The 27,880-nt window shown below is 34.7% G+C and overlaps 1 protein-coding gene and 1 non-coding gene across 3 annotated transcripts in view; both read left to right on the top strand.

The window, feature by feature from the left end:
• STXBP5 (syntaxin binding protein 5) overlaps nucleotides 1–19,057 on the top strand; it is a 174,201-nt gene extending 155,144 nt beyond the window's left edge. For both annotated transcript variants that reach the window (XM_006154953.3, XM_006154952.3), the window contains 5 exons: nucleotides 1,957–2,326; nucleotides 2,611–2,776; nucleotides 5,116–5,227; nucleotides 14,708–14,928; nucleotides 16,504–19,057. In XM_006154953.3, coding sequence (XP_006155015.1) covers nucleotides 1,957–2,326; nucleotides 2,611–2,776; nucleotides 5,116–5,227; nucleotides 14,708–14,928; nucleotides 16,504–16,545 — 911 coding nt within the window. In that variant the 3' untranslated portion in view covers nucleotides 16,546–19,057. The remainder of the gene's footprint in view (nucleotides 1–1,956; nucleotides 2,327–2,610; nucleotides 2,777–5,115; nucleotides 5,228–14,707; nucleotides 14,929–16,503) is intronic.
• A 5,665-nt stretch (nucleotides 19,058–24,722) lies between these two features.
• Nucleotides 24,723–24,851, top strand: LOC114008992 (small nucleolar RNA SNORA38). Its single transcript, XR_003550478.1, has one exon. It is a non-coding gene; the product is annotated as a small nucleolar RNA SNORA38 (small nucleolar RNA).
• Nucleotides 24,852–27,880: the final 3,029 nt, after the last annotated feature.

Here is a 27,880-nt window from a genome sequence, read left to right as displayed (position 1 = left end):
AAACATACAGTAGACAAAAACATACAAGTACAATGAAAAAAATTTTTTTCCTAAGAAAAATTCTGAGAGAACACTAGAAATTCATACTCTAAGGGATAAAAATACATGGGAAAAACTTTCACAAGCTATATTATATGAATATAAAGTTATAAAAATGAAAACTTTCAAATAATATTGGAATGCTAATATCCCTTCTACTGGATTAATGTTTCATTGAGCTTAATTGCAAGAACACATTGGCCTAGCCCTGGTGACACACAGTAATATTACTGGGGCAGCTGGCAACTGCATGGGAGTCCTGGGTGTGTTTGCCAGGCCAGCCTGAACACTGGGCGCAGTGGCACATGCCTGTGCTTCCAGCTAGTGAGAGGTTATGGGGGGTGGGAGGATCACAACAGTGGCAAGACCCTGCCAAAAGTGCCTGTTTCTGGTTCCTGCCCATTTCTCTTTCATAAAGAGGGAAAAGGAGAAATGAGCATAAAGCGTATCTGTACATTTTCAAAGATGTGAGAGAAACTTAGAGTTAGTCAAGAAATGTAACCTCTAAGGAAAGCCTATAAACTACCAAAATAATGCCTTGAATGTACCTGACATTGGTAAATTATTTAAAAGGAAATTAATTTTAGAGGTGATATTTAGAAATACTTAGAATTATCTTCCCTTGGCCCTCTAGATTAGTACTACTAGAAATATAATGTGAACAACATATATAATTTTAAATTTTCTAGTAGCCACATTAAAAAGTAAAAAAAAAAAAAGGTGAAAATAATTATAACATATTTTATATAACCAGATACCATCATTTCATCATGTAAGCATTATTTTTCAATTATTGAGATATTTTACGTTTATTTTTTGTAACGAAATCTTCATATCTGGTGCACGTCCTGACCCTCTCATAGCACACTGGTTGTCCAGCACCATTTGGACAAGGCACATTCAAGTGCTTTCTAGCCACATGTGGCTGCCATACTGGACAGCACTGCTCTAGTGCCATCTACTTCCTCCTCTACTTACTGACAGTACACCTGCCGCTGGGCATGAGAGAGGGTGTGGTTCCTGTTGCTTCAGCATATCAGTGGTTTATCTGTAGACCAGACATGTGGGGGAAAGTAAAGAGGGCGACAGCAGATGGCGTGGTAGTTAAGGGCACTGGTCTCCCACATGGCCAACCAAGTTTCAAGTCTTAGAACCGGTGGCTTGTTTCATCACTTCCTTTCTCTCTCTCTCTCTCTCGCTTTTCTGGTCAAATTAAAATAAATAAATAAAGATAAATAAAAAAAATAATTCTTTAAAAAAAAAATAAATAAAAAGAGGGACCAGCAGTTGGCGTAATGGCTATGTCGCTGGACTCCCATGTAGTCGACTGCAGTTCACGTCCCGGACCCGGGGCTTAAACTCACGCCGGGCGCGTGTGCATGCGTGCCCAAGATCCCGAGAGGAGAATGGAGGAGAAGGGATTGTGGCATGGCCGTCCCCCCTGGGGGGTGATTTCTCACTTTCTGTCTGTCTGTCTCTCTCTGTCTATCTGGTAAGTGCACGTGCCCTATAGCATAAACCTCTCAAGAAAAAATAAATAAATAACAAGACCAGGCGTGCGAGGGACTTTGAAAACTTCATGGAGAGTGGAACAACAAAAAAAAGAAACCACTTTGAAATCCTTACATAGTTTTTCGTAATATACATTCTCATGAATTTTTGATGGCACCCCTCACATATTTGCAAAATTTATCGTAATTTAATTAAGTTATGAATTTCTAGTTAGTGTTTTTGTTTTTATCTCTGGGGCTTATAATATTACACTTGAAGTTGGGATCCTGTCAGTGTGCACAATTTCAATTCAGCGTGCATTCGACCTGTTTTTTAGGGTCTGTTCTGTGTCCACATTGGCATCGTATTTACTCTGTGGATTAAAATATTAATGTTAATAGTAAGATATTAACATCTGTATTGCAGGTACCATATTAAGGCTAAAAGGTGCAATCTTGAGAATGGCGTTTCTGGACACCACAGGCTGCTTAGTGCCACCTGCATTTGAACCCTGGAGAGAACACAATGTTCCTGAGGAAAAAGATGAGAAGGAGAAATCAAAAAAACGGCGTCCTGTCTCCGTGTCCCCCTCCTCTTCTCAGGAAATTAGTGAAAACCAGTATGCAGTGATATGTTCTGAAAAGCAAGCAAAAGTAATCTCACTGCCAACGCAGAACTGTGCTTATAAGCAAAACATTACAGAGACCTCATTTGTGCTTCGCGGAGATATTGTAGCATTGAGCAACAGTATCTGCCTTGCGTGTTTCTGTGCCAATGGACATATTATGACTTTTAGGTAAGAGACAACTTTTTAAACAGAGATAGAGCATCTCCTTCCTCATGTTTTATTACAGAAATACAGTCAGTTTGAAAGAAATACTTTTAATTATAGCCTTATACACTGAAGAATTCATTTGGTTAATGGTGAACAAATATTTGAGGAGTATAAATCATTTTTTATCTTTGTATACCCACTCAGGTAAACACAGTAATAAGATTTACCATGTTTAACTTTTATAATGCTTTAAGACTAAAACCTACCTTATTTGTTATTAACAAGTTTTTAACTTTTTTCTCAAGTTTGCCAAGTCTAAGGCCTTTATTGGATGTGTATTACTTGCCCCTGACCAATATGCGGATAGCTAGAACATTCTGTTTCACCAACAACGGACAAGCATTATATCTTGTTTCACCTACAGAAATCCAGAGACTTACTTATAGTCAAGAGACCTGTGAAAATCTTCAGGTAAATAATAAAAATACTACTGTAATTTTTTTTAGAGCTCAAGTTATCTCTAAGGGCCCCTAAACTATCTATCCTCACAGTCAAGGGGTTGTATAAATGAATATGATTATATTGTTTTCCTGTATTTTTGTTGATCTGTTTTTTGAGAAACTATCAAAAATTATTTAAATACAGAACTATATCTTATGTTAGTATTTAAGTGACACATGTGCTTGCACATGTGTTAGAAAAAAATCAATTTAGTTTCACCTTCTAAAATAGAAGTGTTGTTGAAATATTGAGCCAAGCTATTGATTGCTATTTAGAAGAAATTTCTATCGAAAGGACCTTACTAGTGAAAGTCTTTGTCGTTAATTAATCCTTTTCTACTCATGTATAATTTTTAATTTGTGGCCTACTATTTTTAGACTATGAGTTTTAGACTCAAGAAAACTGAATTTAAGTCTGTTCTGGTTAAACACGCAGTTATATGACTTTAATGTGTTTCTTAATGTGTCTGAGCTTCATCATCTTTGGAAATTAGGATAAAAATGGTATCTTAAAGAGTATGATATGGATTAAAGGAAACACATAAAAGGCTTAGCTGAGTGCCTGGTATGGAGTACGTTTATATAATGTCTAATGTTGTTATTTCAGTATGCTAGACTATATTAGAAAATTAGTCCTGAAACATTTTATTTCAGAACTTAGGAAGTTTTGAAAATCAGCTTCCACCCAAATATAAGTAAGAATCTAAATCTAAATTGTTTAAGATTGTTCTGCTACTAAAAGTCAGGAATGAAAATAAAACCAGGTCTATCTGGTTCCAGGTTTTACTTCACTAATGTTATTCTTCGTAACTATAATCTCAGTTTGTATTTCTTACCTTACCTTTATAAAACTGTAAACACATTAAACAACAGGTAAATTAGGAAATGTAAGCCATAATTATCAAGAGGGGGAAATTTTAAAAATATATCTTTACACTAACACTATTTATATGTACTACTACTCTTGATTTAGCATGAAAGGCATTCAGATGTAACTGCTGCCATTATTGTCACTCTTGTTGTGTCGATTTAATAGGCGGCTTAAATTATGGCCTGTGAAATAAAGTTTAAAAAGGATTGGAAATATGCCTAAAATTACCTTTGTTATATAGTGGTGTATAAATTTCAGTGTAATAATAGGTAACTCTATGTTCTGTGGTGGGTTTTGTAAGTTTTATTTGTTCAATTTAGAAATTCTTTTATTCTACATTTACTCCGCTTTATTAGAATTTTTTCTTTATAGATTCAGAGGAAAGACACTAAAAATGTAAGAGCTTCTATCCACTTCAGTAATTTAAGTGAAACTCTGTTAAGTGATGTTAATGATTATCTTATACTTTGACAGTCTGGTTGGAGAGACGACATTAATGTGGATAAGTTTAAAGCAGAATCTGTGGGCATTCTTTATTAGCTTTTTTTAGCCCAGTAATGGGGAGAAACCTGACAAATATATACTTTCACTCCAGCTATAAAAATGTAATAAAGCATACACAGAACTACCTGTCCAATGGTTGATTTGTCCATTGTATCATAACTACTTCTCTTTCATGGTCAGAAATGCAACCCCAAAGCCTTGATGTATTTTTAATTTACTTCTGTGACTTTCTTAGGCTACTTTGTAAATATTGCTGTTACCAGACCGTTTTCTTATAGAAAACGTTCTTTTCTCTAAATGTTACTGAAATGATGTCAGCCATCTTTCTTCCTTTCTCCTGACTTAAATTCTTATCATTTATGGTCTCTGAAGAATATTGACAGTAATTTCAGAAAACTCTGACTATACAGAAGAAAGCCTTCCCATCTTGTTGCTGAATTTCTGAAATTCAGATGTGTATTGGCGTAATTTTCACCTCAATGTATGTTTATGAAAATAGAAGTTGGTATGCCTAAATTACTAATTTCTGACTGAGCTAAAAGTTATAATTCTAAAACTACATCGTTACACTGGACTTTTAAACTTGCTAGTGAAAATTTTTCTGTGAGAAGACCTAGAGTTACATGAAAATTTCGTCTGGGAGGTTAGCATCTCTTCACATACTAGGGAGAAATATCATCTGTCTGAGATACAGAGAAAGTAACGCAGCAAAAGGAGCAAACAGCAAGTTAGGCTTAGGGAATTTAGTCTTAGAAATTTCCTATTTGAGAAGTCAGTATGTATCTGACCATACTGACAATATGAAATATGCTCACTAATTGTGCTCAATAGGTAGCGTTGTAGGCTTAAATTTAAAAGTTTACAGTGATGATTTATGACATATAGTTTGAGTTCTATGAAGTTTTAACAATTGCAATTTGTTTTGATTTTTAAAGGAAATGTTGGGTGAACTCTTCACTCCTGTAGAAACACCTGAAGCACCAAACCGGGGATTCTTTAAAGGCTTGTTTGGAGGCGGTGCACAGTCTCTTGATAGAGAAGAACTATGTAAGTCGATTTATTTAATTTGGATAATATATCTATAGGAAAAAAAATTGAGACATATGAATTTTTCTTACATGTGTAAATTATGCTTTTTCCCTACTCTGTCACAATAATTAATATATCCATGTTCTAACAAAATATATGAATCATTTTCATCATTCTATCCAAAATAAAAGGAATATTTTATTCAGGGAACCAAAATCAAAACAGCATCATGCGACTAAAAGACAATATTCACAATGTTAAATGAATAACTTAGTATTTTCTATAAATGAGCTTCATTATTATTTCAATTCTGTAATTGTCTTTAATTGATGACCTTAAATTCAGAGAAGTTTTTAATTCTATATGCTGTCTTGCAAAACTTCCAAAACTATTTTCATTGCACTATAATGTTATTTAAAAGAGAAAAATCTTATTTACTACTTTCCACATAATTGGCATAAACATTTGGTCACTGAATGAATTAATAAATCAATGAATGCCTGACCCTTCAAGTGAAAGCTGCTATTTATCCTTGAATTTTTTTTTTTCTAAAATATTTTAGGATTGTTATTTCATGTTTGATGAATCAAAATATTGTAACATTAACAGCAGTAAGAAGCTATATAAATGCAATTTCATTTTTAAAACTTACCCAGATGATTGGTTCATAGTTTTAATTTAGTTAAGAAAATAAAAATTGTTCTTCAAGTCAGTGGGGCACTGTTAATTTAGAATAACATTGTCATTTAGAAAATTGGTAAGTTGTACAAAGCTCAAAAAAAAGGTATGTATTTTAAGTTCTTAAGAACAGCAAAGGCCTAATAAAGAGTTTTTAATAAGGAGGATCAGTGTGAAAGAATGGGATCCCATAGTGGTAAGCTTGGCAGTTTGGGGCCACTTTTACCCTGAATTACTCTGCTAATCTGAAGTAGAAAACTGAGATATATGGTGCTGTGTTAGGGCTAGCAAGATGGACTCCCAGGCCTGGCCAGGGTGAGTACCTGATATAATTCCTCTTTATAGCAAGAACCCCAAAGGGCCACAGCTCAAAAGTAAGGGTGAACTGGAAGTAAATCAGCCCTCAGACACACCCAGACTTTCAGCTGAGTTTAAAAATTTGAGTGATTCGATGTTTATTAAGATTTTTTTCAGACTGCCAGAGTTCCTGGCTCTTGGCAGAGCAAATCAAAAATGTTCTCTATAAAAAGATACTATATTTCTTTTTATTTTTTGGAGAGGTTTTTGCTATAGGGCATGTGCGCTCTCCAAAAAGACAGAGAGAGACAAAAAGCGAGAAATCACCCCCCAGGGGGATGGCCACACTGCAGTCTCTTCTACTCTAGTCTCCTCTCGGGATCTTGGGCACACACGCACATGTGCCCAGTGTGAGTTAAAGCCACTGGGTCCAGGACTCAAACCGTGGTCGACTACATGGGAGTCCAGTGACATAGTCATTATGCTAACTGCTGGTCCCAAAGATATTATATTTCAAGGCCTGAAATTATTTCTACAAATAATTTTTCAAATATATGATCATAGATAACCAGAAATACTAGGACTCAACACAAAGATCACTAAAACAGAAAAAACAGACACAGAATCACAGATACTTCACATATTGAAATTATCTAATACAATTATATATATTACGTTTAAGAAGATAAGTACAATGTCTAAACATTTTATCAGGTAACTGTAAAGTGTAAATATCAACATGGTAGATATGAAAGAAACTAAAATAAAATTTCCAGAAATGAAAAATTCAGAAAGAAAGCTTAAAAAACTTGATAGCTGGACTTAACTTCAAATTAGACGCAGTAAAAGAGAATTATGTAATTTAAAGATAGGTCAGAAAAAATTACCCACAAGGTATCTCAACGAAACAAAAACACATATAAAATACAGAGGAATGGATTTTTAAAAAATAGAAATTGCAGTAAGAAGATTTAGCATATATTTAGACCCTCTCAAAAAAGAAATAGGAGGGAATATGAAGGAAAAAAATCAATATATAAAAATAATGTATGAAATTTTTTTAGAATTGATAGCTGATACCAATCCACAAATTCAAGAAACCTAGTGAATTTCAGGGACATTTTAAAATTGTTAACTACTATGTGATTTGCAATTATAGCACACCAAAGACAAAGAGAAAATCTTTAAGGTGGCTAGAGAAAAACAATGGGTACCTTTAGACTGATACCGGGCTTCTCAGTAGCCAGAGATGCTAAGATGGATGATCTGTATATCAACTGAAGATGATACTTGATCTACAGTTCTATTACAAAGAAAATGTTCTTCAAGAATAAGACATTTTTACAGTCCAAATGGTGGTACAGCAGTAAAACACAGTGCTCTGGAAGGCAATCCTACATGGAAACATTTCCAGTTTAAGTCTGGAGACCTCCCTGAGTATGACAAGGAAACATGTACCCATGATGCAGAGCTGACTGAGAGTTGACTGCGGCATCAAGACTCTGTTGAGGGTGCAGTGTCTGTCTGTCTGACTACCTCTTTCTTATTCACTCTCTTGCTCATGAAGGGGAAAAAGAAAAAGGATGAGATCTTTTAGACAAATTATTAAAATGAAATTCTAAAGAGTATACTTCAGATAGAAGGAAAGTAATCCTCAATGGAATGTCAAAAATGTATAAACAATTAGAACAAAATATATGCATAATATAATTAATATAGTATTTATAAACTAAAAATCTTGTGATATGTGTGTACACACGTATACAAACAATATCACCAAAAGACGGCATAAAGGTCAGAGAATGAGAAAGGGTAAATAGATTTAAGGTGATCTGAGGTCCTTATAGTTTCTGAGAAACTTGTAATAAAAAGTATAAGTAGTATAATAAAACCTAGAAAAATAGTATGTAACCTCGAGATGGATAACAGGAAAATCACAGTCATTCCATTAGCAGTCAAGATAGGAAAGGGGAAAAAAAATAGAATATATAGAAAGCACATAAAGATTGATAGATTTACCTTAAGTATAAATAATGGTAGTTAATGAAGTAGTACAAATGCTCCAGTTAAAAGACAAGTATTGTTAGACTGAGTTTTAAAATATGCATTGTTTATAGGAGACTTTTTTAAAAACGTAAGCACACAGAAAGGTTAAGATTTAAAAAGATGGAAAAGCATGAACACAGATGAAGAATCACCTGGTATTATATCAGAAAACGCAGACATTAAGGAATTATTTAATGTATCTCATAGTTTTTTTTTTCCTTTTTTAAAAATTATTTTACATACTTTCACTGAACTGCACCATAGCATACAAAATGCAATTTTCCAGCCAGAATAGACTACAAGATGGCTAAATCATACATGTTATCATCAACAAATAATATTCCATTTCTAGTTTCTTATTTATATATACACCCCCCACCACCCGGCCATTTCTCACCCTTTGACATTTCCCATCTTCCTCCCACCCTGTCTCTGGTATCTGGAGTTGCTTTTCATTCCTTTATTCTTTCCTGCATTGTATTGATTCACAAAATATATTAATTAAATACTTTCAGTAGTAAGTTCAGCTGATATATACATATCTGTGAACAAAAGTTGACTTTAGGCATGAAAATTCTGTGGGTAGAATGAATATACTATAAAATAGCACATAGCTGGGGCTGTATAGCTTACTGTGACGAGTAGTTTGACTTCAGAATACATAAAAACAAATATGGCCATAGTAGGAGAGACAATAAATACACTGATTCATTGATGTAATAAGCAACAAAAATGAGCTAGTAAGGATTTAAAAGGTAAGAACAACCTCATTAATTAATTTAATAACCTTTAATGAACATACATAAAATATTAGGTTGTTGGGAAAGTCATGACATATTTTTCTATGTTTTTCTTTGCAAAAATGTATCATGACTTTCCCAACAACCCAATATTACAGCATACACATTCTTTTTATACACATACAGAATGTTCATGAAATGTATTCTATTTTTAGGGAAATTACAAATATATACTGAATTATATTGGAATAAAATTGTTTATAATGAATTTTAAATATTTCATTTAAAATGTATATATGTATAACAGCAAGCCAGAAAAAAATGTTACCTATTACCAAAATGAGACAGTAGGCTTATTGATGTTTACTATGTGGTTCCTGTGTTCACTACTTATTTGAAACTCACATTGTAAGCAATTAGGTTTTGTTTGTTTTTGAGTTGAAATTAATTCAAAAAAATTAGTTTTTTAAGTTAATTAAAGTAGATTAAGAATGTGTGATTTGATCATAGTGCAGTAATGCTTATAGTCAATAACAAAGATCATTTTAAATCCCTGTTTTTGAAAACAAAGACTTTTGAATGACTTCTCTGTCAAAAAATCCTTAACTAGTAGTATTCATCTAAAATAATACCTATGAGTGAAATGTATAACTTTAAGTATATATTCAGATTTAGGAAAGGAAACCATGAGAATTATTGAACTGAGTATCTATCTCAAAGTTAAAAAAACAAATAATTTCAACATGTGACTTTTGAGGGGACACAAGCATTCAGTTCATAACAAAAGCCAAAAGTTCATTCTTTAAATGTCTAATAAAGGCCAGCTGCAGTGACAAAGGAGTCACACAGCACATCATAGGGCGGGAGAGATGTGAAATATCAGGTCAGTTTCCAGGTTGACCTGTATGTGGTGGGTGTGCGTGCTTATGTCTGTGCTTCTGGCTGACTTTTAGGTATTGAAGCTGTCATTTTAAAATGCGTAAACTCATTGCAGAAACTGGGCTTCAGTAATATGTTCTGCCAAGTATTTACAGTAAAAAAAAAAAAAAAAATTCTATTTCATAGCCTTTCAGGAAATAGAAAAAGAAAGTACACTCATCAATTCATTTTGTGAGATTAGCATAGCCGTCTTATCAAACACCAGCATTGTATGAGAAAGGGAAAATAGTCAAATATTACTTGTAAATATAAACACAGAATTGGAGGTAAAATGTTGCTATATCAAATCTAACAGTATGTAATCAAGATAATATACCAAGACTAAGTTTGGTTTTGAAGTTGTTTCATCATTTCATCAGTAAAATATAAAAAAATCAATAATTCACCATTGACAAATTCAGGAGAAAAATCATGACCACCAAGACAAATGCAGAAGTGACCCTCTGTTAAAATCCAGTATCCATTCATGATTGAGAGTCCTTGAGACTAAGGTGATAAATTATAGCTGTAAAACCTTATACAGTGTTTAGCTACCAAAAACCTCAATAAATAACACACTTAATTCAGGAACATTAGAAGATATTAGAATTTTTTTCTTAAAGATCAATAATGAAATACAATGCCCACTGTTACCAAATAAGTTTGATACTGAATTAAACTCTCAAAAGGGTATATAGAAAGGGAAAATTATGTAAAAGATACAATTACGGGAAAGAGAAAACAGAACACTCATTTGCAAATAATTGAATAATTGACACAATGACATGTTTAGAAAACCCTAAAGAATCTATACAAATTGTTAAAAATAACTAGAGTTGAGCAAACTTCTGGATATATTCAGTATTAAAAAAAAGGAAATTTAACTTATATTAACAATAAAAATGAAGTTTTTGAAATTCCTATCTGTATTAGTTTTCTTTTGCTGCTAACAAATGGGTACAAACTTGTTGGCTTAAAACAACCCACATTTATTACCTTACAGTTTTGAGGGTTTGAAATTAAGACAGATCTTACTGATGTTGCCAGAGCTGTTTCTTGTTGGAGGTTCTGGGGCACAGTATGCTTCCTTGGTCTTCTCAGCTTCTGGAGACCGTCCACATTCCTTGGTCCATGGCCTTTTTGTTAACATCCAAAGCTGGAGCTATCACATCTTTCTAGACTTATGTCTGCCCACATCTGGGAAAAGCTTTTTGCTTTTAAAGACCCTTGTGACTGGAATGGGCTTCCCAAGATAATACAGGATAATCTCTCCATCTAGGTCCTTAATCAAATCAACAAAATCCCTTTTCTGTGTAAGAAAACATTCATGGGTTCCAGCGATTAGAATGTGGCCATCTTTAGGGGTGGGTATGGGACATCATTCTACCACAAATAGTATTAAAAAATCAGCATAGTTCAACATTCATATGTTCATGGATTTGAAGACTTAATATTGTAAATTGCTGTACAGATGCTGTACAATCCCTATCAAAATCCCAACTGATTTTTTGCAGAAAGCAGAAAAGCGGTTCTTAAGGTCTATACAAAAATGCAGGGAACCCAAAAATAGCCACATACACATACAAAATTGTTTAAAAAGAAGAAAAAACTGAAGGACTCACACATTCTTATTTCAAAACTTACTACAAAGCTATAGTCTTCAAAACAGTGTGATACTGGTATAAAGATATTGGATCATCAGAGAAGCTGTGACATATTTTCTGTGCAAAAGTGTGTCACGGCTTTTCCAGTGGCCCATTAGATATGTAGGTGAATGGGATAGAAGTGAGAGTCTAAAAGTACATCTGTACATGTATGGTCAGTTAATTTCAAGGATGCCAAGAAAATGTGATGGCGAAAAAATGGTCTTTTCACCAAATGATGTTGAGACAACTTGATAGCCCCATGCAAAAATAATGAATCTGGACCCCAACTTCACACCATTCATAAAAATTAACTCAAAATGGATCAGTGTAAGAAAAAAATGTAAGACTCAGAAGAAAATACAGGTATAAATTTTTGTGACTTTGGATTTTTCTCAGCTGTGACACCTAAATCATAAGCAGCCAAAAAAAGACAGATGAATTAGAATCCATCAGATTTACAAAATGTTGTGCTTCTAAGAACACTATCAAGAAAATGAAAAGACAGTCCAAAAAAATGGATAAAATATTTGCAAATCATATATCTGATATCCGATAAACCTAGTATTCAGAGTATTATAAAGAACTCTTAACAACTCATGATTTTAAAAAAAATACTCTAATTGTAAAATGGGCAAAAGTTTCCAGTAGGCATTTTTCCAGAGAAAATATACAAATTACCAATAGTACATGAAACTATGCCGAATATCAATTAATTATTACGGAAAGACAAGTAAAAATGGTCATTTCTGCTAGGATGGCTATAATCAAGAAGGTGCACATTTACAAATATTGGCAAGAATGGAGAAAACGGAACTTTCATACATTGCTGGTAGGGATGTAAAATGGTGTTACCTCTATGGAAAGCTGACCGTTTCTGAAAAAGATAAACCTAGTCACTGTATGATTCACTAGTCCCACTGCAGGCATAACCCAGGACAGTTGAAAACATACATTCACACAGAAACGTGTACAAATGTTCATAGTAATATTATCTATAATAGCAAAACGTAGAAACAACTTACATGACATGCCCGTCAATTAATGAATATATAAGCAAAATATGGTTTATCCATAAAATGATCTATTACTCAGCCATAAAAAGGGAGGAAGTACTGATACATGCTACAGCATGAATGAACTTTACAGTATATTCTCAGTCAAAGAAGCTAGCCACAAAAGGCCACATATTATGTGAATCCATTGATAGAAAATGTTCATAGTAGGCAAATTTATGGAGACAGAGAGTCTTTTGACAGTTGCCATAGACTGGTATGAAGGGGAATGAAAGTTGCTGGTAACAGGCAAGGATTTCTGTTAGAGTGATTAAATACTCTGAATTAGACAGTGTGGTGGTGGCTGCACAGGCTTGTGAATTTAAAAAGAAATCACTGAATTGTTCACTTTAATGTCAAATATGGTATGTGAATTTTATATATGTGATATATAAAAATATACATATATGTGCACGTATTTTTTTAAGTAGTGTTTAGATGAGGGAAGAGGGAACCTAGGATCAGCCTTTAAAGAATTTAAGATCTAAGACTTGTATAATGATCTAACTACTGAGGGTATGAATTACAAAGGGAACAGAAACAATGAAGGAAAAATTTGATTTATTTGGTTACATGTTAAGATAAATGGAGAAAAATGCAACATATTTACATCTTTTGGAGACTGAAATAGAATCATGACTAAATTTTTTAAAGAATTATTTAACTATTTATTCATTCATTCATTCATTCATACATACATACTTACCAGAGAGGGACAGAGTGGGAGAGAGAAAGAGAAAGTGAGAAAGCAAGCTGCCAGGTCCAGGACTCGAACCATGGTGGGCCATGTGGGAATCCAGCGCCCTTAACCACCATGCCATCTGTCAGCCCAATAAGTAAATTTTTAATATTCTTCTGAGCCTAAGGATAGTTTTGGTTTTTTTTTGTTTTGTTTTGGTTTGTTTTGTTTTTTAAGTAGGAAAAGTTGTGGAGTAGGTAAACCAAATTTGTATATTTAAATTTAAATCAACTTATTTGAATATAAGTATCTTTTTTTAAGGTTTGTTAGCTCTTTCATGTGAGAGAGAGTTAGAGAAAAAAACAGGTTTTTTTTTTTTTTTTCTTTTTTTGGAGAGGTTTCCGCTATAGGGCACATGCGCTCGCCAGACAGACAGAGAGAGACTGAGAGAAAGCGAGAAATCACCCCCAGGGCGGAAGGCCACGCCGCAATCCCTTCTCCTCCATTCTCCTCTCAGGATCTTGGGCACTCATGCACACGCACCCTGCATGAGTTTTAAGCCACCAGGTCCGGGGACTCGAACCGCGGTCGACTACGTGGGAGTCCAGTGACATAGCCATTACGCTAACTGCTGGTTCCCAAAACAGGTCTTCTTAATAGAATCTCCACTCTGTCATCCACTCCATCACAGCCAGCCCCCCTCCCCCAATATCAGGGATATGCTTGCACACCTCTGATGTTCAGGGAAGTCCTAGGACCCCACCCAGGACCTTTCTCATGTGGGTCTAGTTGCATTAGTACTGTGTCACAACCTGGCCCTGAAATTAAATATGTTTAAATTAATTTATCTCTATTTTTTTTACATACCGAAGAGCGATTTTTACTGTTACTTAAGTTAGTATCAGCATACCCATTCATTTCAAGAAAAGATTGTCAGTTCCCCTCCCCCTCCTTCTTTTGTTTTGTTTTGTTTTTACTATAGGTTGCATGCACTCACCAGAGACAGGCAGACAGAGAGAGAAAGAAATTACTCCCCAAGGAAGATGGCCACACTGCAACCCCTTCTCCTCCATACTCCCTCCAAGAAGCACACACGCACACACACCCAGTGTGAGTTTCAAGCTGCCTGCTCCAGGACTCAAGCTGCAGTCGACCATGTGAGAGTCCAGCACTTTAACCACTATGCTACCTTTTTTTTTAACAAAAGTCCTGCAGTATGAACTCTCACATACTTACTAATGTACATTGTATTTTTGCATGTTTGAAAAAGTATCTAAAAATTATTAAAGCCATAAAAGAGAAATATTAATTATAATGTGAAATATGTACAATTTTCAAGTATATTTCTACTTCATGAAAAAATTGTTTTTAATGTAGTAAAATTTTTATATGAACAAAATTTTCATCTTTTGAGTTACTCTTCATTTATCAAATCCATTCAGTTGGAGAGTCGTCCTCGGGAAAGGCCTCACGGAGTCTCGCACAGCATATCCCTGGCCCTGGTGGCATCGAAGGCGTGAAAGGGGCAGCATCTGGAGTAGTTGGTGAATTAGCACGAGCCAGGCTGGCACTAGATGAAAGAGGGCAAAAACTTGGTGACCTGGAAGAAAGAACTGCAGCCATGTTATCAAGCGCAGATTCTTTTTCTAAACATGCTCATGAGGTATGTCTACCAGATATTTATACCAAAAATCGTAGATAAAGCAAGTATGAAAATTAGTGTGTTGTTATAGCTATCTTTGCACATATCTTTTGTACAACTGCAAATTCCCACTTTTGCCACCAGAGGGAACCATTATAAGAAGGCGACTCAGTAGCCTTTGGTCTCTTACTGAAGTTTATGCATTTGGAAGGAACCTACTCACCATGAGACTCTTTGCAAACTATTTGTGTTTATTATTATTATTATTCTGCTCTCTTACAGTCACTGGTTTCTACTCTTATCCTCTCTAGACCTAAATTGAAATCTAATTCCTTTTCATGGACCTAGGAAATCAAGGTAGAGCTTAGAACAGTAAGAATCCCTAACTGGCTCTCTCAGTAATATGTTTTGTTTGACCAGCAGAAAGTTCTCTTAAAAATTGATGTAAGAGCATTTAAAATCCACGTTTTTCATTTTGACACACAGATCTGCCATTCCTTGATGCTTTACGCTGGGTTATGTACATGTTTCATTCTTAGCCTGGCCCTTGTGGACATTTTGAATGTTTCTGAAGAAACTGTCTATATCCAAGAGTTTTTTGTACATGAGTTCCCAGGCTATGGTAGTTAATTCTTCTTTGCGTTTTTCAATCAGTAGTCATCTCTTCCTTACACAAGAATGCTGAAAGCTAGGATGCATGAAACAGGTAATTTGACCTGGGAGATAACCTGTTAGGGCTTCAGAAAGATTCAGAAATCCTTTGTTCATATTTGTACCAAGACCACAGACCCTTGAGATAGAGGCTGATGGCCTCAATATAGGTCAGAATCTTTGTTGTCACAACCCTGCACCTGACTGTGATGTCTAAGGTGTACAGCACTTCAGTCAATTTCAGATTATGTCCATATTCTAAATATTTAGTAATGAGCTCAGTCTTGAATTGGTAAGTTCCTCTTCTTCCAAATGTTCTTGATTCATATTTGAGAGGCAAAGAAAGACAACACATTGAGGTAGTTGTCATTATGGATTCTCAAATCAGGTTTCCTGGGCTCAATCCCAGTTTCACCACTGTAGCACTTTAGGTAACCCATAGAAACTTCAACTTCTTCATTTATAAAATGAGGAGAAGAATAATGCCTAATTCAAGAACTGTTGTGGGGATCGAATGAAACCACGTAGGGGAAGTGCCTCATTACGGTGTCTAACTCCAAGTAGGTGCTCCGTAAATTCAAGATGGCAGCAATAGTAGGATTTTAAAACTTTCGTTCTCCAGGTCCTTTAAGGATTAGTTTTTGTTCAAATTAGAGAACTGAAAATTACTTTATAGTTCATTAGCATAGTTCATAAAATCATGTCACATCTGTAAGCTGTTTGAGACCCTTCTAAGCTACTTCTTAATGGTTGTAGTCTTTTTTCCTCTAAATAGAACAGTAATTATTGTTTTCAATAAATTGCATAGAAGTAAGCAATGTAAAAATACTGCATCATATTACAGAATGATATGATATTTTGAAAAATATAAAAACCATTTATAAGTTATAAATATTGTTGTCCTTCCATCTTAAATACATGTTTTTCTTATGTTTTCCCCTTTAGATGATGTTGAAATACAAAGATAAGAAGTGGTACCAGTTTTGACAACCAGAATCCACTAAGTACTACTTCAGCCAAAAGGAAAACAGTTTTCCTTTTTCATTTCATTGATTTATTTAGGAAAGTTAACACTGATGGGGTGTTCATCACTGAACACTGTTCTTTCCTAGCACAATCATGCACTTTTACCTCAGTCACGTGGCTTCAACTGAGGAGTATTTGCACACACTCAAACTGGAGTAAATGGTGTGTGCCAGCTATGAGTCGAAGGTTTGGAAACTAAGCAGGTCACGTGTGACCGATGAAGAAGCAAAGAGGGATGAGGTGACGTGGCAGGGACTTTTCCTGGATCATTCCTGTATTAAACTTTCATATGCCAAAAGATGTTGTGCCATTGTGTCTGCCATCAGTGTTTGACCTGTTTGGGGGAGAGGCAGTGAGTCAGACATCCAGGAGCCGGAATAGGTATATTTGACATTGGACTGCATTAATCAGCTGTCTTGGACTTTTCCTCCCTTAAACTGACCGGTCATCAGTATCATTAGTGAAAAAGAAAGAAACTGTTTATTACCACATCTTTAGACAGATAAGCTGAATGGTGGGCTTTACATAATAAAAGCATACACATAGTTGACTTGTGTATGGGCTCCTCTTGGATTCTTGTTATTATATACTTGTGTTTAGTTCATATTTTGTCAAAAGCAAAACAAGGCGATACATCACTTTTCATTGAAAAGAAAAGTGTAGAGCATGACCGAATTGCTCATCATTCTGGGAGTTTCCATGTAGTGGCTATGCAGTGTGGAAAGTGAGAATAACCTCCATTGTGGTGAGGAGAATACTTCAATGTTCTTTGTCCTTGTTATCATTAAATTCAGCTAATGGTGGATTTGACCAAAATAGTTCCTGGTTAAATTTGTAGAAATGTTGAAATTGGCTAAGTTTTTAATTTTGCTTGAATTTTTATAAAATGTTTAACCAAATGTACCTTTGCATTATTTAATTAAAATTGCTTTAAAAAGTTTCATCATTTCAGTAAAATGCTCAGCTCCCTTTTTAAAATGCCCTTTATTTGCTAACAGTTCCAATACACTCAGGTGATGAGCCACTTAAATCTTAGTGCACATGCTATCGCATGGAGAATTACAAGCATCTCTTGTCAGTAATTATCTATGTAAGAGTCTAGTCTTAATGACCTACAAGTATTTTCTGTAGAAATATACTATAAATCTGTACATATCCTTTCAAGGTTTAAAAGAGCCAAAAGGAAAGGAAATCATGTACACTTTGGTAACTAAATTATTTCTGGATTGGAATACAGTGCAAATTGAGACCAGCAGTGGACAGCGTTCCTAGAATGGCATTACAAATGGGAAAGAAACCTCTTGGTGGATGTGGAAGTAAGCACCATAATGCAGGCTAATCTGAGACTATAGATTGTTGTTCAAGCAGCAAAGGAGGAGCAGAATAGAAGCATTACAATTAACGTCAATGAAATTTAAATTCTGTCTTTAAAAATCTGTTTAAAGCATTTCTTTCTACGAGGAGAGAATCAGAGCACACGTTGATAGCAAACGTGGTGGTGGTTTGTCTGTTCCATATGATCATTAAAGGTATATGTAGAACATCTTAACTTTTCCACGCAGTCTGTTATGCATCTTTTCCTTTTTACTCCTTTCTTTAATAAAGCTTTTTTGTTTACGTTTTAAAATGTGCACTACTGGATACAAAAGTTTACATTAAATTTACTTTAAATGCCATTGGGTAGGGACTATAAATGTATGTGATAGAGATCATGGATGAAGCCAAGAGATCTATTTAAAAATAGTCATTTTCAAAAGTTTTTGGATTTGTAGAAGGTACTGCTAAATAACATATTTCTGGTTAATTAATGTCCACTGTCTGATGAACATTCAGCAATTTACAAATTGCTTTATTTGTATTATGTATTATCTAGAATCCCATTGTTCCATGATATATCACAGGAGGTATTACATCCTTTTTTAAAGGCACAGTTTAATGACTGTCATCAATAAAGGCAAGAATTATGGATTTAAAGAAGGTGAGAAACATTTAGTAATTAATAGATTGGTTGATTCCCTGTCCATGTTGAGGGTTGTATTGGCTCCCGTTATTTCATTTGCTGTGTTATTTTCTGTTACTTGTATATCAGCTTCATTTTCCCTGTTGTATATAAAATGAACCAATCTTGTAATTGTTTTCATATAGAGAAGTAGATACATTAACTATGATGGATTTTATAAGAAAATTTTAAATTAGTGTTTTGAATTATTTTATTTTTAAGTTATTCTACAAATCTTGCACAACATACTAGAGACTCACTTAGGATTAGAAAGTTTAAAGTACTTTTGAGTATAGGAAATAAGTTTCTCAGAGTTCTACTTGATTCTGTCTGTAGATAAGATAGTCTGCAGTAATAACTAACCCAGGGAATTTATTGTCATTTGAGAGATAGCATCTCTGTTTTTTTTTCTTTATAAATGCAAAAAGTAATAGTCACCAGCAAGCCAGATTTCAGGAAAACTAACAACAACAAAAAAAGAGTCAAATAGAAAATAACAGAAAAACAATTTTCGTGTGCTTTCTCCATATCCTCAACATTATTTTGTTGCGTTTGTCCATGACTCCAACATCATTGAAGTATTCATTGATTCCTAGTTTGTCAGTAGAAAATGATTTCCTGGTATGTACCATAGACCCAGTTCATTTTACTTTCCGAACTGAAACACACATATCTTTGCTTAAAACATTATTTGAAATCCTATATTTTGAGTAATTCTGCACATTGCTTTCATTTGACATTTTGCATCATCTTTGTTTGCATTTCAATTGTACAAAATGTTTCAAAAAAATTGTTCAACTGAGCTTTTACTAATGTCTTAATTTGATTTTTTTTTATGGATGTGAAAAAATGCTGCTACTTGTCTATGGTATTATGTGTAAGTATTTTACAATTTAAGAACAGTACTTTAAAGAAAGAAGCATTTCTTTTGCTTCTTTTACTTCTCAATTGTAGGTTCCTCTGAAGTTATTTAATGTAGATATGTGAGTGTTTTAAACAAGTCTGAAAGTGTTAACTACCCTTAGGGGGGTGCTGGGAGGGACAGGTGGGGAGAATATATGGAAGACACTCTGGAGTTTAAAGTTTTACCCTGAGTTCTATATTCCATACATGTTTTGCTTAAGGCATTCCTCATGTGACATTAGAAAAGCTATATCCAAAGGTAAATTTTTGTGGCAAAGATTTATTTTACAGTTTAACTTTTGGGATTTTGTTTATTTGTTTCTGCAAAATAAAGAGCACTGAACTTTAAACTTGAATTTTTTCTGCACTTTTTTAGGTAATGAAAACTTTTTATTATTGTTTAATCCACATTTCTCAGTTTAATCAAGACTATGTTTATAAACTATACCAGAATCATGAATATGCTGCTAGCTGCACCTTAAACAAACTGATCAGTTTTAAAACCTTCAGTAGGGTTTTATAGTTTTCAAAGATTTAAAATAACAAAAGTAAGATCATCTGCTGTATGTTTCAGTGTTCTTGGTCTTAAATTATTGCAACACTTTCAGATTTGTCTCATGATCATATAGTAATGTGTTATATTTATACATACTGCTAGAGAAGACACTTTTAGTTTTAAAATAGAACTTTTATAAATGTACTCTTTAATTTTAAAAATGGTGAACTTGTTAAGTTTAAGTCAAAGTACTTTAAAAGTATGTATATTATCCATACAAAAAGTTATGTTTTATGCTTATAATAAGAAATACTGGTATCTCATATCGAGATACAATTGATTATTTAAAAAATCATGCATCATTTAAAAGTCTTCACACATGACAGGAGAGATACCATTCCTCTATTGATCATTTTCAAATAAATACTAATTTTGTTTTGGGGGGAAATGCCCACAACAGTAATTGCAAGATCTTTCTCAATAGCTACAGTTTGCTGTTGGATGCCTACCTTAATTATTGTTTTAAAATATAGATATATATATAGATATATATATTTAAAATAGTTTTCCAGGTATTTTCTTCTACCTTTTTTAAAAAATAAATTTCCAAAAAATGAAAACAGAGTTTATGTATTTTTGTCAATGAAGGTTTTTATTTTGTAGTTTATAGAATTTGTTCCTTATCAGTTTGATACTTGATCAATATTCTGAGACTTTTTAATCTGTATTTACTTTGAAAAAAAAAAAAGAGCACTCCTATATCTTAAAATGTCTTTTTTTTTTTTTTCTTTAGGATGTTTGTTTATTTGGATTGAAATTTATGCCCACAAGTTTTTGTTTTTTTTTTTTTTCATTTGAAAATGAATGTGAAGATAATGTTTACAGCTTTTGTTAATTGCACTTTCATCATTCTGATCAATTTCTTGTGAAGTGCTATGGGGATTATTTTTCCTGTGAATATTAATGATCTTACTACTGCCTCAGAACTTTTAAAGGTTTTGTGGACAGAAGACAGTTGTAACCAAAAAACGCTTAAAGGGAAAACTCTTGCCGATCTTTCTCAGCCGGATTAAGTGACTTTAATAACTTCCCAATGATCAGGATTTTAACATTGCTTTCTTCAGTTACTAATCCAATCTTAAATTATTAGGCACAGTTCATGTACAGAGTGAGTGCGGTAGTCCATGGCTACGTGTGAGTGCTCTCCTCATTTTAATCTTTACTTCAGAAAAATCACAAATGTCGATATGCCTGTATTTTACAGTGAGGCTCATAGTTTAAAATTTCCATAGGGTATGAGATATAACTAAATTGATACTTAATTCGTGGTAGGTCATTTGACTCAGGCATTTAAAATGGATAGAGATTAATGGCAATGGAATCCTATTTACTTGGGAGTTTGGTTTTCTTTATACTTTTGCTATCTGTTGTCTAAACTCTGCTTCAACTGTAGACAATGTCAGGAGTTGAAAACAGACTTGATGTATCCGTGGAAAGCAGTGCAAAGAGGGTAAATCATATAATTTTTTATTTTTTATTTATCATCATTATTACTATTTTTGTAAATAAACTGTACCCGTACTTTAGGTGTGACCTCTGCTCAACTTGGTAGTTATAACCAGAAAAATGTTTTACTTTCTAATTATATACTATTGGTTCATTGTAAATGCATTACCAAAAAACTATGAAAAAGAGCAAGATTAAGTTTTTCTAACATTGTCCGCTTCAGGGACAAGCATGCTTGGTATAGACTCTAGCTTTATGTATACCTGAAACTGTACATGCAGGTATTTCTCAGTTGCTTCAGTTTGTTTTTTAAATCTTGCTCAGCTCCAGGAACTATCTCAGAGGTAATTGCTGGAATATTCATTTGAAATATGGTTAAAAATTGTCTGTGTACTGTTTCGTTAAAAAAAAAAGAAGAAGAAAGAAAAGCACTATTGCAAACACTAAAAATGTGTTAAACTTTGTAGTTATTTTGCATTCCTGTACTTTACAAACTGTCATCACAGCTAAAGGTTTAAAATTAGGTAATATTTTTGTAAATAAATACCGTTAAGCTGGTATTTTAAAAAATGTATTATAAATTAATGTTTCTGGAAAATGTTCATACATATGTATATGAATGTCTCTTTATGCTGAAGGGCTCTGACTGGGCAAAATAAAATATTCTAACCTCTCCTGAAACTAAACAGCCCTTTTTTCTAGAAAATTTCTTTTTTTCCCCTGAATATAGTATTTACTTATCAGTTGAAACTAAGAAAATAATTGATAAAAAAAAATGGATTTCCTTTCCACATTACAAAGGGGAAGTCAAGTTAATTAGGTAATTCATATCAGGCCACCTGTTTTTTTCTTAGTTATCTGGAGTTGTTGGGTTAAGTCCCTACCCTTGTGTTGGGTGGGTGGAGAACAAAAGCTGAGATGGGAGTCAGGAACTGGGATGCTGGTTCTCTGCTCTCAGCGTATACATGGGTCACCTGGGGATCTTACTAACATGCAGGCTCTGACCCAGTGCATATGAGGTGGGGCATGATTTTGCTCCTCCAGTAAGCTCCCAGATAATACAGATGCTGCTCATGCGTGGAACGGCCTTTGACTAGCAAGACGGAATAATTTCCTTTTGGGCATTTTACTAGCTGATACTGTATCAGTGTCCAGAAGTGAACATCACATTAATCTAGAACAAAGTAACTAAGACCTAACAATATATTGTTGTTTCCATAGCATTTGATAATAAAGATTATGATAGTTCTCTTATCGAATTGAAGATGTACTTGATTTTGAAATCAATACATATTCTTGCTGTAGTGCATGCATCTTCCACATGGTGGCAGTCACGTCTCGCTGTGCTGTGAGCCTTGACAGGAAGTGCTGTAGCAGTTTTACAAGGTAAAAACCGTGGTCTTTGCAAAGGCTCATTTTTATGGTACTTTTTATCTAACTAATTTTTAGATATGGAACAGACGCCTTCTTTTTAAGTTATTTATGACAGAGTCAAGTTGATCATTTGATAGAGTGATCTCATATTTTATCCAAAGAAATTTTTGGCTCAGCTACAGTAGTGTAGGCATGTAAGACCCAGTCCAGGTCGGTCGGTCTCTCTCTCAATAAGATAAAAACCTCTTTTAAAATGTTAGTATTTTTCCAGAAAGTATAGGCATAAAGTGATCAAATTTTAAAAACTGAAGATTGTCTTCATGTCTCTGGTCTTGCCTTATAAAGAACATGACTTGGAGTGTGTCCTGTTTAAATGATATCCTGCCCTCCACTGCTTTCTATAGAAATATACTTGTCATTGTAATTCTTCATGGGAGTTTATAGAAATATTGGTTCTCTCCCAATACTTTAAAGACAATGTGCTGTCACTTCATGTTTTTATTCCTTTATACTTTCATCAGTTTTTGTATAAAACTGTTTTGTCATGGGTACTGTAATAAAAGATTTCAAGTGCTTATTGTTTAGACTAAAACATCTGTTAGAGAAGAAAAGAATTCGCTAAGTCACTTTTTTTTTTCCAAAACTTACTCATCTTTTTAATATTAATACTTAAGTGTATATTCTATTCAATCAGAACTTTGTGGAGATATTCTAACCTTTAGTTTGTCACTTTATGTCATTTTATACTATTTGAAAAAAGTAAAACCCCATAGTTTGGATATTTGTTTTGTTTTTGCGTAACTGCTTTCAAAAGCAGCACAAAGGTAAAATACACAATTAGTAAAAAGTGTAGGATAACACAATATTTTATTACTACCAGAGGAAAGAAGTCTGAGGAATTTATTTAAATATCAAACTGGTATTATAATATTAATGAGAGTGTGTGTGTCCTCCCAAACGGGACCCCGGTGTGCATCTCTCTCTGATGGAGTGTACGCTCGAATCTCTCTTCTCCACTTCCCACTCTGCTCCTTCCATTTCAGTTCTCTCTCCCCATGCCTCTCACCTCAAATCTCTTTATTCTTTAGTAAGTTTTATTTTAACCAAGCACCTTTCTTGCCCACATTTAGTGGGGAAATACTATTGGGTTGTCAGGAAAATCTCGATACATTTTTGCATAGAAAAACAGGTCATGACTTTCCTGACAATGTGATTCCTTATTCTTTGCAGGGGCCCTCTAAATATTGGGTAGATTGGTAAATAATTTTTATAAAAATAATAGTGCCCTCCCTACTCCTTGTAACCTCCAGATACTCAAAATCTCAGGAAATAAAAACAGTTTGGCAGATGGAAGAGAACTGGGCTGAGGGAGAGATTTTGAAAAGCAGAGGAGCATTGCGCAAACAGCCCTCGGGTCTAGGGCCTCTCATCAGACTCTTCTTAGCTCTCAAGGGCAAAGATTATAAGAAATCAGTGCATTGTATGAGTGTGAAGTTAGAAGACCACATTTCAGAAAGTAACCCTCCATGTTCCCGTAACAGCAATGCGACTAGTAATACCACTAGCTTAAGCAGTGGTTTTCAGACTTGAACATCAGAATCTCCTGGAAATAGTGTTTAAACAGATTGCTGGACCACGTCTCTGGAGTCTGATTTAGTAAGCCTGAAGTGGAGCCCAAGGATTTGTACTTTTCACAACTTCCAGGTATACTGGTGCAGATCCCCCTTTGAGAATGTACATCTAGAGCTAAAAGCAGGTTTTTTAGATCACAGATATTTGGGCTTTTACATTTACTACCCTTTCATGAACTTCATAGATACTTAGAGGTACATTTAACTTTTTAAAAAATCAGTGTGTCTTCCTTCCTACAAAGGTGTGTCTGCTTCACTATCTTTGGACACATAAGAATTAGGGGCAAAGAAATAGGGATTTGGAGAAATCTGGGATCAGTTCACTCCCCACAGGTTCAAGATTAACCCTCCCACATAGAAAAAATACAATATCTGAACTAACCCACTAGGGACATGAAGTGAACATGATTTAAAATAAAAATGTTTCAGTATGTAAATACTGAGGTTATATATTAGTACAAAAACAATTTCCCACTCCCAAAAAGGTAACAGCTCTGCTGACCTTCCTCCCTTCTAGTACTCATCCCTGTGCTCCACAGCCTCTGGCATTGTGACCCTTGGCTTAGAGAGAAAGGAACCATCTTTTTCCTGTCTGCCCCTTCCAATGAAACTGTCAAAAACGTGCTCATAAATGCTATGCCATGGTGGATACATGAAAGTGTGTTAATTTCTCCTGTAAGTTCATTTTTAAAAATTTTTTAATTCATGTTTTCACCCCCATGATTATGTATCATTTAAATTTAGGCCCAGAGATCACAAGTTTGATATCTGGTATGCTTCTCCTAATAACTCCTGTTGATTAATAGAGCAGTGAATCCATTCTACAAAGATTCTTTTGGAAACTTTCATTTATTCCTGATAACCAAAACTCAATGCATGATTGTTACATTGTTAAGCAAGTCTGTTTGCCTAGTATCCACTTAAGTGCATTGAAAGTGACATTGTATAGAGCTCCTTTCAAATGCCAGCCTTCTTGGCCTGCGTGTGAAAGTGAGTATTCTGTTCCTGGGTTTACCAGCAGTGCCAGTGACCTTTGCCAAGTCAATCAACCTCTATTTGCCTGGATTTCATTATTTGGGAAATTGAGATCTATACATTGGCTTGACCTACCTTACACTGTGGTTGTAGGGATATAATAAGCTCTGCAATCGTTAGAAAATTAGCATTAACATACAAACACCAGGTATTATCATTTGAGAAATATAATCTCTAAGAAAGTCTATGACTCAAATGTATTTGAATGAGGAAGAATAAGTAGCATGTCTAGAATCTGGATCAGCAATTCATTATTATTGCTATAATCAACCATTTATACATTGTCTTTAAAAGAGTAATTAATGAAGATCAATTAATTAAAGTGTGTTTGTATTTAATAAGCACCTCTAGTTTCAACTGAGTTTTATCTTTGTTTTGTGTTACTCCAGGGAGCTGATAATACAGGCTGCATTTATTGCCAACCAACATCAGGATATAAGATCTTATTAAAGTAACTATGTGGTTGCCTTTCAAAATGGAACTGTAACCTAATCCCAGTGCCTGGCAAATTTGTTTTAGATAAATGCCTTCAAACTCATAAAGGTTAGTTTTGTCTCCTTGGTATAGAGAGTAAATACATTTTGGTGGTCAGTCACAGCGTAGTTACTGTTTTTCAAAGATCATTTATAAGATACCTCTGTAAATATCAAAATGGTCTGAACTGACAATGCTGCTTTCCTGTGCTTTTTACAGAGCAGATTACCTCCGAAAGATGTGTCTATTACTTAGGCGATAAAGACAGACCACCATCAGGCCAATATCCCACTTCTGGCTTCTGCCTACCAGCAGTATGATCTTAAGTTACTTAACCTCTTTTCAACGTGTATTCTTGTCAGATTAAATAGGAACAAAAACAGTGCCACCTCTACAGAATTGCTTGAAGGACTCCTTGTAAGAATGAGAGAAACATAACTCAGCATGCTGGCCTCCCCTACCAGGGTACCCTCTGGCCTCCAGCCTGAGAGACAGCACTGTGTATGACCCTGAGGTCAGGTCTGAAGCAAGACCAGTTGAACACCCTGCTCCGCAACATGCCCTGGCCTCCAGAGGGTTATTAACTTCACGCCTGTTTCTAGTCTGTAAGATGGTAGTGATCATAAAATGATCAGAATAGTATAAAGGGATTTCAAAAAGCTCATGGAACATGGAATTAAAGTACAAGTTTGCTTAGGTTAAAAAAAAAAAAAACCCTGAAATCCATGCATACTTGTTTCATAATAGCATTTTCCATGAGCTTTGTGAAGACCCCTTATATCTGATGCATATAATATATTTTATTAAACTGAGATGCCATTGATATTAAGGCACATTATAGATACTACTAGCACAGAAAAATGCTGATGATTAAGTTTTTAAGACACACCTGATTTTCAAGATATTAAACTATGAGGATGGGCATCCAAGAATTAAGAGTATGGTGGTTGCTCTCAGTAAGCGATTACCATCATAAGGAGGGTTGGAAATGAGACACCCTTCCCATAATCACATCAGTCCCAGATGAACCTCAGAATATCCAAAAGCCCTCTCAAGTATTTCCAGGCGCAAGCCTTAATGTGATGAAGCGAGGATTCACGTGACTCCATGTAAGGTGGTATTTCAGGGAGCACAATACGATAGATGAAAAATAATATTTAACGAATTGTGGTTTTTGTTGAACTCTCTCAGAAAATGCTAAATGAAATCCAACTCATAAGTCCCCCAAACAGTTTTTATAGATCTTTCCCTTTTGAATTTTCAATTACCAAACTCAATGTGAAAATCTCAAATGCCAAAACTTTCAGTGTGCTCCCTCCCTTACCCTTTAGACTCTGACTCCCACCTGTTAAGAAGAATGGTCTAAGCTCTGTCCTGTGTCTGAGGTAAGATGCTCATCTGTGCCACTCTGGGCTGCCTGACTCCTGGGGAACTTTCTCAGCCCCCTCATCCATGCCATCTGGGCATCTCTGCTGTTCTGCAATCCTGGTGTGGAGACTTCCTCTGCATTCCAAAGGGAGGTGAGGCCTCAGTCCTCCTACTCCTACACCTGCAGTCCTCAGGCTCTGAGACCCTAGGTCTTCCTACTCAAAGCTGCTCTTCAGGTTCTGTCATTCCTCTGCCCTCTGTGATTCTGACTCCTAAAGTGGCCAGACTTAGAGCCCTGTCCTTTCTGTCCACCATGGCCTATGAGATTATTTCTAGTCCAGAAAGACAAGAAAAATTAATATACACCTGATGGTTAGCCAGACCCTCAGCTCTTGATGTTTAAACACAAGCTGTCATTTACTCATCATTATCTAGGCCAGAAAGACAAGAAAAATCAATCTGCCATTTACCCTTTCGCCCCAAAACTTTGACACGTATCATCAACTCCAA

This window comes from Tupaia chinensis, unplaced genomic scaffold, assembly GCF_000334495.1.
Source record: "Tupaia chinensis unplaced genomic scaffold, TupChi_1.0 Scaffold000427_1, whole genome shotgun sequence".
NCBI lineage: Eukaryota > Metazoa > Chordata > Mammalia > Scandentia > Tupaiidae > Tupaia > Tupaia belangeri.
This window is presented reverse-complemented; position numbering and strand designations above follow the sequence as displayed.